The sequence below is a fragment of the Cervus canadensis genome, chromosome 13 (assembly GCF_019320065.1).
Source record: "Cervus canadensis isolate Bull #8, Minnesota chromosome 13, ASM1932006v1, whole genome shotgun sequence".
NCBI classification, from domain to species: domain Eukaryota; kingdom Metazoa; phylum Chordata; class Mammalia; order Artiodactyla; family Cervidae; genus Cervus; species Cervus canadensis.
This window is the reverse complement of record NC_057398.1, coordinates 32500270-32511856: the sequence shown is the minus strand read 5'-3', so window position 1 is coordinate 32511856 and position 11587 is coordinate 32500270. Positions and strand designations below refer to the sequence as shown.

The 11587-nt window shown below is 46.8% G+C and overlaps 1 protein-coding gene across 1 annotated transcript; it reads left to right on the top strand.

The window, feature by feature from the left end:
* Positions 1 to 40: 40 nt before the first annotated feature.
* RPL22 (ribosomal protein L22) lies at positions 41 to 7312 on the top strand. The gene is made up of 4 exons (XM_043485092.1): positions 41 to 138; positions 1967 to 2071; positions 4216 to 4340; positions 7115 to 7312. The coding sequence occupies exons 1-4, from the start codon at positions 127 to 129 to the stop codon at positions 7257 to 7259; spliced, it is 387 nt and encodes a 128-aa protein (XP_043341027.1). The 5' UTR covers positions 41 to 126; the 3' UTR covers positions 7260 to 7312.
* Positions 7313 to 11587: the final 4275 nt, after the last annotated feature.

Genomic DNA, 11587 nt, shown 5'->3' with positions numbered 1-11587 from the left:
AAGACAGTGGCGACCGAGGGGCGTGGCAGAGAGATTAGTACGGCCTGAGCCCTGCGTGCTCTGCGCGCTGCGGCTTCTTTGCGTCTGCGTATTTCGCTCACCTCCCTTTCTGCCTCCGCTGCCGCCATGGCGCCTGTGGTTAGTATGACTCCGCGTGAGGCCTGGGTTCTGGGGGAAGCACGTGGGCCTCACCGGCCCGGCCCCTACGTGGCTCTTGGCGGACGGCGCTCAGCATCGTCCTACCGGGGCCTGGCTAGCAGGCCGACCGGAGTGAGCCAGGGTGGCCGCCGATCCCCGCACGTTGTGGGCGGAGGCGGCCGCGGCCCGAGGCGCGAGGGGGAGATGTGGGGCTTTCGGAAGCCGCCGCTCGGGCTTGGGCTCCTGCCTGTGGTCAACAGGGAGCTGGGGGACTGAGATTGCAGCCTGGGCTGGTCAGCGATCCTTGGAGCCGGCGTAAGGCAGCCGAGGCCTGGGCCCGGTTACCTGGGCGGCGGGAGGGGAAGGAGGGGACCTGCCACTCTCGGGGACCGTGAGCAACCGGAAAACCTGTTGCGGACTCAGGGGATCAGTGGCAGGGTCCACGAAAGGAGGCCTCACTGGCCAGTTTTCACGAGGAGGCCTGGGCTAGAGGACCCTCTCGCGTCTCCGGAGGAAGTTAGATCTTAAAGGGCGCAGCTCTGCAGACCCTTTCCGGTGTCCGGAGAGGGCCCAGTTGGATTCTGTGTCGGCCAGGCTGAGCCTGGGCCGTGTGGCGCCCTCATGTCACTGGCTGTAGATGGTCTCCTTCCAGGTTACTTGGAGAAAGTTTCCCTACCCTTCTTTGTTGGGACACCTTTATTAACAGTTTGGGCGCATCTCCAGCTTTCTACCTGCTTGGGCCTTTAATGCTTTTAGGCCTTTGTATGTTTTTGATTTAAAACCATGGTGTGGGGGGTATGAAGCCCGTATCCTGCCGGCAGGTCCTCTGCTTGCTGATTGTGTGTTTCCGGGGCTTAAAGCAGCCCCTTTGATTGTTACTAGGAAGACATGTTAGGAAGGAAAAGAATGAGTGACTTTTGTCGAAGCCTAAGTGTTTGAAAAATTCATCCAGTTAATACAAGTTTTAGGTGAAGTTCTTTGAGACAGGAAAGGATGTGAAATGTGTTCTTGGAAAGGTCTTTTTAGATTCTGAATGGCTTTTAAAGTGCAACTACAGGTAAGTATGTTGTCCAAGTGCTTTTTTTTTTAAATTGGAGTTGGAATTTGTAGAGGGAGAATATTTATATAAGGATCTTTGTGAGAATGAAGGAGCTGGAACCTTGTAGCTAAACTGGTGGTTTGAAAGTGCTCATTCAGAGATTAAATCAGTTAGAAGGCCAGAAACTGTCAACAGTCTTGTTGTAATTAGAACCTTTAGCTAGACCCTTGTTCCATTTGGGGTTAGATGGGCTGCTAGGATGTGTGGTTCTGGTCACTGTCCTGAGAAAGTGGATGAGACAGGACGAAGGTAAAAAACAGATAAACTGGATTGGCCCCTGAGTCGGAAAAGTTAGGACACGTATTCAATTCAGATTAAAATTGTTTTAGGTATGCAAGGCATTTTCATGCCTGTGCCTTAATCCTGGAAGAAAACAAGTGAGTGTTTCTTTATTTTGGAAATTTTAGAGTGAATAAAAGGAAGCATTTCTTTTATTGTAGTTATTAAACTAACAGACCTTCCATTATTCGCCTGGAAACTAGGGATGCTGGAAAGTGTAAATGGGAAAAGAGTGCTGTAATGAGTTTCCTTTTCTAGAGGGCATGACCCCAGAGCAGCATCCTGAGTGTTATCCATCCTCTATCCTTGGCGCCCTTGCAGGGGAACAGAATCCCGTGGTTTTTGCATTTGTGTGTACTTTTACAACTCTGGTCTTTCCACTTCTGTTAATTTTTTTGTTTTTGACTGGTTATGCCTTTATCTCTCTTGTCATTTTTATCCTATTCTTAGAAAAAGCTTGTGGCGAAGGGGGGCAAAAAAAAGAAGCAAGTCCTAAAATTCACTCTGGACTGTACCCACCCTGTAGAAGATGGAATCATGGATGCCGCCAATTTTGTAAGTTACCCCCTGATGCCACTCTGGACAGTAGCAAACCCTTTCGGATATTGCTGAGAAGACATATTGGAGCCTCTTTGTTTGCAGGCTCAGGCTGCTCTGCAGGTCTTGCTGTTGGGTTCGACTCTGGATCTCTGTCTGCTTCTGGTTCTAAGCCTTGCTTTCTCAGGGGTGTGACAGTGAAGAGTAAAGGAGATGCACTGGAGCAAGTCACTGCCAGAGGGCCACCTTTTCTTCTTCAGTTTCCAAAAAGATCTTACTTAAAATTTATCTGGTGAACTTCCTTGGATCCAGCATCTCCTCTGCACTTAGGTGTGTTTAGGTGTAAGCTTGGCCCTGACGCTGACGTTTTGGGCCCAGGGGCTGCCTGTGCCCTCGGCCTGATGCTTGGTTCTGGGGCCTTGGACAGAGGACAGCATCTCCTTGAGCTTTCTGTTGTATTAAGTGCCAGAGCTTCAGTATTCATGCGAAAATATCCTGCTTGCTGATTTGTAATTGTAGCTTGGTTTTTTTCAGACCTTGCTCTGTACTGATTTTTTTGCCCTCATGTTGGCCCCATTCCCCAATACTCCTCTATTTCACCTAAATCTAGAAAAATGAACCTAATTGCCACATTTTGGAATCTGCAACTTGGTTTTGGCATTTTACGCTTTGCTTCTCCATAGCCAAGCAAAGCTTGGGGGAGTTCAGACATACTGTTGTGTGGAGCCCTAAGTCGACATTTTCTCTTAAGTCTCCAGAGGTCAGCTATTGCCAAGATTAATATCATTACAACAAGAATAATTTTCAAATTAAAAAATTAGCAGCTTGGCCTATGGCCACGACTTACAAAGTGTGGTGTCTGGGTAGCCTGTAGTTGATTGCCCTCTTGTAGATGCCTGCCGTGTGTGGCCCTGGCCTGGCCTGCAGGTCCCTCCGTGGCTCCGTGTTCCTTCTGTCTTCTTGCTTTTCTCTGTGCCTCTTATCCCTCCTAACTTGTAGCTTCTTCCACATTGTGTCTGATGGCCCTGTTCTGCCATTATTCCCTCCACTGTCTCTCAATATGTGTATGTGACTGTCTTTGTTTTAGGTGCCTCCTTAGGATAGAAAACAGTTGTTTATGAGTCTAAGACACAAAAGTTGAGATTTCTGACCTCATCACACTTCCTGTCGACAGTTAACGTAATGTATATTGGTGTCTTTTTTTTTTTTTTGGGCTGTGTTGTGCAGCATTTGGGATCTTAGTTCCCTGACCAGGGATTGAATCCATGTTCCCTACAGTGGAAGCTCAGAGTCCTAGTACCAGCAGGAAAGTCCCCAGATTGGAGTTTTTAAATAGAGGACTGTAGGGATGGGAGCTGAAGGGCCTTCCTGTCTTTGCAATATCAAGAAAACCATAAAAGTCCTCCTTTTTGGTCCGAGAGGTGAATGGCCAGCCCAGGCTTCCTCTGGGGTTTTCCGAGTCCCGTCTCTGGGCTTCTGGGCCAGTGTCCCTCCTGCTCTTCAGTGTTGGTGCACGTGGCCCCTCAGCTCTGGTTGCCGTGTGTTTTTGTTTTTCTGCGTGGTTGAAGATTTATTTTCTCTGATCACACTGAGGACAGTGCTTTATATGTCTTAGGTTCAGAGGCTGCTTGCCATTTTTTTTGCCTATATCTACAGATGTAAGCTTGGGCCTAGGTTTCCTGTATACTCTTTACTCTTGACCCAAGAGTCAGAGACTGAACATACGACCAGCTATATGCTTAGAGATAGGAGTATAAAAAAATACTTTGGGACTTTTCTTGATGGTCCAGTGGTTAAGGCTCTATGCTTCTAATGCAGGGGTTGTGGGTTCGATCCCTGGTCAGAGAGCTAATATCCCACATGCCACGTGGCGCGGCAAAAAAATTAAAAATAAGTAGTGTGTGAAAATGGTTCAGTCATGTCCAACTCTTTGTGACCCCATGGACTATACAGTCCATGGAATTCTCTAGGTCAGAATACTGGAGTGGGTAGCCTTTCCCTTCTCCAGAGGATCTTCCCAACCCCGGGATTGAACCCAGGTCTGCATTGCAGGTGGATTCTTTACCAGAAGAAGAGAAATTAAAGAAAATTAAAAAGTGTTTTGCTGGTGACATGGGTGAACTAGTCTCCTCACTAACCGGTCCATTTGACGATTTCTACAGGAGCAGTTTCTTCAGGAGAGGATCAAGGTGAATGGAAAAGCTGGCAACCTGGGTGGCGGTGTCGTAACCATCGAAAGAAGCAAGAGCAAGATTACTGTAACTTCCGAGGTGCCCTTTTCCAAAAGGTATGGGAATGAGAGGCGTTACTTGTCTGTTTCCTCAGCTAAGGTTCCCACCCACCCTGGCCAGGAAGGTTGCTCCCTGCAGAGTCATTTGCTTTGTGGTTGCCTCTGTTAACTTCTGGAGCAGTGTCCAGTGTGAGGAGTGGTGAATGAACGAATGTTACTGTGGTAGTTAAAAGTATTCACCTCTTGGTAGTTCTCTGCAGTTTTGTTTTCCGCAGCCTAAAGCAGTGGTCCCCAGCCTTTTTGGCACCAGGGACCAGTTTTCTGGAAGACAGTTTTTCCATGGTGGGGGGGAATGGTTCTGGCAATAATACAAGCCATGGGGAACTTCGCTGTCTGGCCCACTGCTCACATCCTGCTCTGTGGCCCACTTCCTATCAGGCTTCGGACCAGACGAGTCTCACGGCTTGGGGTTTGGGGACCTCTGGGCTAAAGGATTTCCAGCAGTAAATGATGCTCAGACTTGCTTAGACTGTATTCTTAAAAGTGAGCATATTACTTCCTTTGCCTCTAGATCACTTTGAACAGCTTTCATTTTTATTTTTAATTCTGTTTTTTTTTCCCTTTTGTTCAGTTGCTAAGTCGTATCCCATTCTTTTTCGACCCTGTGGACTGCAGCAACACTAGGCTTTTTTTCCTGTAAATGCTACCATAATTAGATGAGGGATCAGAAATCTCAGTTTAGACTGAAGCCACCTCATTTAATTCCTGTAGGCCCGTTTATTTATTTTTTTGGTCCATACCACGTGATTGGCAGGATCTTAGTTCCCAGACCAGAGATTGAACCCTTACCCTTGGCAGTGAAAGTGCTGTGTCCTAACCACTGGACCACCAGGGAATTCCGCTTTGCTTATGTTTTTAACTAAATCAATCAGCAAATGGTTGGGTCTCTTCACTATTCACCTGAAACTATCACAACATTGTTAATTGACTATCCCGATACAAAATGTTTTTGGTGTTAAAAAAAATAAAATTTAAATTAAAAAAAGAGAGATGACTTTAGAACTACTCCTTTTTTTTCTGGCTGTGTGACTTGTGGAATCTTAGTCCCCTGATCAGGAATTGAATCCAGGCCCCCAGCAGTGGAAGCATGGAGTTCTAACCACTGGCCTGCCAGAGAAGTCCCTGAATTACTCCCCTTCTGCCTGGCTGAGTTATTTTATGAATGCAGAAGGCAGTTAGATGGCATGAGAGACAGGATAACCGAAGGGCCTCCAAGGTGTACTTAACACCTGCCCCACCAGCCCCCGCTGAGCTCGCAGGGAAGAGCCTGCCGTCCTGTGGTCTGTTTCCAAATCTCCTAACCTAGTGTGAGAATGTCTCCTAGCCCGTGTCACTTCAGTTTTCACAGATTTTCTCTTGTTTGACAAGTAGGAAAGGAAAAGAACCTGATCTGTTAGAACTATGTTTTCTTGAAACATTTAAGGGGCTCCTAATCTAGAACGTTCTTTTGGCCACACCAAGCGGGATCTAGTTCTTGACCAGGGATCAAACACGTGCCCCCTGCAGTGGAAGCTTGGAGTCTTAACCATTGGACCACCAGGGACCAGTGGAACATTTCTCACTTATCTCTGAACTTCTGTGTTTTAACCTAGCTTCCCCCCGTATTCTATTATGAAAACACTCCAGCCACCTTAACTTTTGAATTAACCCACTTTACCTAGATATAATATAGTAGAAATAGTAAATGGAAATAAAAGAGAATACTTTGTAGGTGAAACGACCAAATTGTTTTATTTTTATGTAGGGAAAAGTGGGTAGAATTGAACTGAGATCTTCACATCTTTGTGAAGATTGCTTGGTTGGCGTAAGTAACACAGTGGAACATTGTTCGTTTCCTGGAGGTCTCGGGTTTCTCAGTTTGTTAACACTTGGTCCCATCTAAAGTGCCCGAGTTTGCCAGTGCATCTCATTTAGTCCTTGTACCAGTCTGAAGAGATGGTGAGTATCTTGAGTCCTGTTTTATAGAGGATGACACTGATGTCTAGAAAGACTAACTTGCCCAGTGGTGGGTTTGCTGAACATTCCATTCCCTCTTTATGGTTCTGGGAAGATGCCAGAATAGATAAACCCCAGGGCCTCATAAGCAGATGGATGAGAGAGCAGGATTGTGGGCTTTGTGTTGAGCGAAAGAGCCATTGTTGCCTTTAGGTGAACGGTTTCCTGACAGCAGTGTTTGGGGGTGAGGCTTAGCTCACATAGGCTTAGGTGGCCACTGGGCGAGTGGACTAAGGAGACCAGGTGCATAGGTGCACAGCTTGAGTTAGGGCAGTTGGGAGTGGGGGTGGGAGATGGACATCTGAAAGTGGGAGTGAGAATGTGACAGGGCCCTGAGCTGCGGTCCCGGGAGCCAGCAACCTTAAAAGGAGGTTTTAGTCAATGAGGTGAAGTACTTGGAGCTTGTTAGGGACCCAGCAATTTCTCAATAAAAGGTATTAAGATTGTGTGCTTAACTTCCAAGTGACCACCTTGATCTCTTTCCCCAGTGGTCACTACAGACCATTTTCTAGGTGATGGCTCTTGTTTCATGGACAGCGGTCACATCTTAATCTGTTCTTATTTTTATGGCCAGGTTAGTTAGAAGAAATGTGGCTGATGTTTATTCTCATTAGAACAGTGACTAGGTATATTTCCCAACTGCCATTTTTTGAACCATGGGAAAATACCTTGAATTGTAGTGACTTTGAATGCACAGGTTTCATAAAAGTTACAGTGTTTCAGAATATAAGAATGTCTTGTGTCTAGTGGAGTTCTCAAGTGTTCTTTCTCTGCAGGTATTTGAAATATCTTACCAAAAAATATTTGAAGAAGAATAATCTACGAGATTGGTTACGCGTAGTCGCTAACAGCAAAGAAAGTTACGAATTGCGTTACTTCCAGATTAATCAAGATGAAGAAGAGGAGGAAGATGAGGATTAAAACTCAAACGGGAATATTTGTATAAGTTCTTAAATAAAATTTATCAACCAAAATGGTGGTTTTCCTTGTATCTCTGCAGTGTGGACTGAACAAAATTGGAAATCATAGTAAAAGGGCTTCACTTGGGCTGTCTCTCACTTGTTATTGAACTTTTTTTCTGCTTAAAGATTTCAATTCTTGTGGTAGAAATAGCAAAACAGAGCTAAGGCTCCTTCGAGGGAACTGACTTGTGTGACGCTGAGCAGGTGGAGGAGGGCCTGGGGGTTGGGGGTGAGTTGTCAGTTCCATTTGGTACCTCTCAAAGGCTGAGGAATACAAACGTGGCAACTCCCGATTCACTGCAGGCAGAACCAGGGACTTGCTTCTGAGGTTCTCTTTTGGGAAAGTGGCAGTGTTGAAAAAATGCAGGGTTCTGGGGCAGTTTTGTGATTCTGTCTTCATTTTGTGATCACAAATTACTCTAGATACACATGGTTACTATGTATGCTAATCCTTTTTCTTCCCATAGAAATAAAATGTGGTCCTTCAGTGTTGCCTTGTATTCTGCTCCCCCTCAGGAAAGGGTCTAGGGAGTGGCTCTTGTAAAAGTCCCAGGTGTTGGATTAAGGAAAGGTCTACAGTATAGGAATTTGTAAAATAATTGTTTGTGCAAGTCTTTGCAGCAAACTGTCATTCTGACCCCAGCAGGGGGAGCTGGAGATGCGGAGTAGTGGAGTTTGCAGAAGGGGGTGAGGATCTGTGGGATCGACACATGGGTTGGGATCGAAATTCTTCGATGCCCAGAGCTCTGGAGTCTAATTGGGGTTGGGTGTGAAGGAAAGGGGCTGGGAGACAACTCAGGCTGAAGAGAAGTGTCCAGATGCCCAGGGAATAGTCACTCCGTTTAGGCCACAGCTGGACTTAATGTCATTCTACAGACCAAACTGAAGGCAGTGTTCCCACCATACTATTCCCACAATGGGTTCTGTTGCCCTGTGTGTAGAGGCTAAAGATCCGAGGTCATTAAGATTGTAAAGATGTGATTTGCTGATAGAATCAAGAGGGAGAAGAGGATCTAATACCTTAAGGTGCCCTCAAGTCTAAACCATCCTGCAGGAAAGTGCATTGTCTTAAGATGATATAACAAATTCATGGTTTTCCAGAGCTTGCCTACGGTTCATTTCCACACCTGCAATTCTTACATTCTTGATAGTTGCATAGTTAGAAATGTTAACATTTGGTGCTTTTTGAGTTGAATTTAACATTGAGGGTTTGCAAGTTCATTTGTGGTAAAGTACCATTCTCTATGCAAATTTCTTGAAGCAGAATTATTTGCATGTTTCTGTTCTAGAGAAGACAGGGTTTCTTTCAAATTTAACTGAAGCTCTTTGGTACTGTCCCTTACTATGATTATTAATTTTGTTAGCAAGGTTGTGATTTGGGTTTGCAAATTGTACTTGTTTGTTGCACTGATGTTCCATTATAGAAACCTTAGTTTGATTGTAAAAAATTATCCCTGGGCTAAAATTAGTATATAAGTTTTTTCTTTTAAACTATTCCCAGGATTTAAAATTTGTAATAAAATTGAAACTTCTTGGTTTTTCTGTGCCTTTTTTAACTCTTGTGTTTTGACTTCTGATCACATACAAAAGTGGCTACACCTGGCTACTATTATTGTGCAAGGATTTTTTTTTAAAGGACTTCATGTTAATCTGTTTAACAACAAAAAAATTGGTTGTTCTGCTGTACCAGCAATGACCTTGAACTTCATTAAGTTTGATAAGAACATGTGTATTTTATTCCCTCAAAAATTTCTTCACCTTAGTTATGTTGCTGTGCCTCAGGTTCTGGAGAGTACTATAACCAAACTCTCCATGTAGAATTTCTTCAGACCCAGAGCCAGAGAAATAACTTGGCAAACACATGACTTTCTGATGGATGTGATGTGAACTTGAATTACTTGGCACCCATTATACCAGCTGGGCCTGGGCTACATTTTAGACCAATTTCCTTTTGATCTGTCTTGCCTCGTGACTCACCTGCCTGATCAAGGCACAGGAAAAGATTAGGTCATGGAGAGTTTGAAGCTGAGATTTCAGTTCATGCAGGTAGTGAAGTAGGAAGTTGGTACAGTCTTGTTCTCAGCTGACTCCAACTCCACCTCACCCTTGGCTTGATCAATACCAGCTCTTTAACTAAAGGTTTAACTTTGTTTTCCTTTCAAAGGCCCCTGTGACCACCCCACACACCCCATGACTCCTTCAGTGGTGGAGGTGTGCTTTTCTGTCATGTCATCCTTGCAGCATTTCAGGAGGAGCCTTGTTGAAATAGATGAGTTCCGGCCAATCAGTGGTGCCTAGCACTGAGGTGTTCAGAAACGTGTCACAGACATGGAGAAAGTGGGACGGTTTGATCATGTCATATACTAAGACAATTGGTCAAAATTAATGGGGCATGTAGACCTCAGCATTTTTAGGGCTCACTTGGTTTCTTGGAAGGTGGGCAGCATCTCCGTAAGTTGATAATGGTCCTCCAGCCACTGATAGGCTCAGGTGAGCCTGGAAACTGGCTTTGGCAGTCTGCTTTTGTCTCCCTTTTGCTGCCTGGCCCGTCTTCTGACTTGCTCCCAAACTTCTCAAGGCTGTATGTAGGGTCCTGTGCTGACCCTTTCCTGTGAGGGGGCACACCCCTAGGAGGTGGGTCCCTGGCCAGACAACCACAGATTTGGCAGTACCATGGCCTTTGCTTGGTAACCTTGGACAGAGTCAATATATATATTTTTTGGTTTTGCTGGATCTTCTTTGCTGTGTGGGTTTTTCTCAGAAAGGACTGCTCTAGTTATGGTGGAGGATGATGACTAACATCACGACTGATTTGTGAAATTAAGCAGCTGGAACTCTTCTTGGTTGAAAGATATCTGACTTTCTCAACCTCACCTTGGGAACAGGAGCCACAGTTAGTGGTTCCTGTGTGGTGAGGGGCTTTCTGGTGACGGGCAATACTGTAGGTCCCAGCTTCTCTAGAGTGGGCCAGGGGACCTGTGGAAGTGCCCTGACCCAATTCCTCCATCCGGGAGGGGCAGGGGGCAAGGCTGGTGACAAAAGGGTGGGCAGTTTTTAGGGTTTTCTCCTGGATGGTTATCTTTCAGGAAGACAGGAGGTCTGGGAAGAGGAAGGCAGCCTTGCTGGGGAAAATGCAGGCCTGCTGAGGCATCCGTGATTGAGGCTCCCTCAGCTAGGTGCCCAGGAGGTGAAATACAGCTTCAGGAGACCGGGAGGGGCCCTTGCTTTCTTAGCCCGCCTCCTCCCTGCCTGTCCCTTGACACTGGCAGGGTGCCTGCCCAGGGTGGATTCAATGTCTCTCCTAATGTGGTTTAAAAGCAATTCAAGAGATGGTATTCCCAGCTCCCTGCACTTTGTCCAGGAGGCTGGACAGACCTGTCCTTGCCCAGGAGTGAATGAACAGGATCTTTGGTTTGAGGCTTACTGGCAATTCATTAGACGGAAAGGGAGAGGAGGAATGTGGGACACATCTTTGCAGCCTTCCCTGCATCACCTGTCCCCTTCAGGCCACCTCCTTAAGAGGTCTTGTGCTGGGAGCCTTCGCTAAGCGCCCACAACTCTCCTGGCTCCTCAAAGGCCCCAGGAAGGGTGAGCCTGCCTGTTGATGCCAGTGTGGCATGGGTACTGGTGTCTGTCCACCTGGAGGAAGCAGGTGTTCAGCCAAGACCAGAGAGGTGGATGCCAGAGAGGAGACCGTCTCACAGCTGCTTTGGGCTTCCCGAGTCAGGTGGTTCCTGCGGGTCGCTGGCGCCACGGGGTCTCCAGCGGGTTCCTCCAGAGATGTCTGGCCCCAGGCAGTGAGGTGAGGGTTCCGGGCTCTTCCAGGATTAGAAGGCCGGCCAGCCTGTCCTTCGCTGAAACTTTTGCGTTCTTAGAGTAGCTTTAAGACTCGCTGCAGCCGAGACTGGCAGCGCTTATTTAAAATTCCAGTTTTGCTCCCGAGGGCTCTGGCCTCCCTCTTCACCTTTAACACCCGAGGACTGGGGGCGCGGTTCCTTCCCACTCCGCGACAGGTGTCGCTTCAGAGCGGGAGTTTTGGGCACAGAGAACGCGGTTCCCCCTCACCCCTGAGGGGCTGGATGTATTTAAAGCCGACCGGCCAGGAGGGGCGTTTTGGGAGGGGTACGTGGGCGGTGGGAGCCGGGTGCGACGGAGTGAGGGAGGAGCCAGCCTGCAGATTTTTCTGGAGGAATCAGACCCGCTGTCTCCAGATCGGCCCTTCCCCAAGTGCGGAACGCTTTTTTCTTCGAATGTTCTTTGGAAAGGGGGTTATAGAAGCGTGTTTGG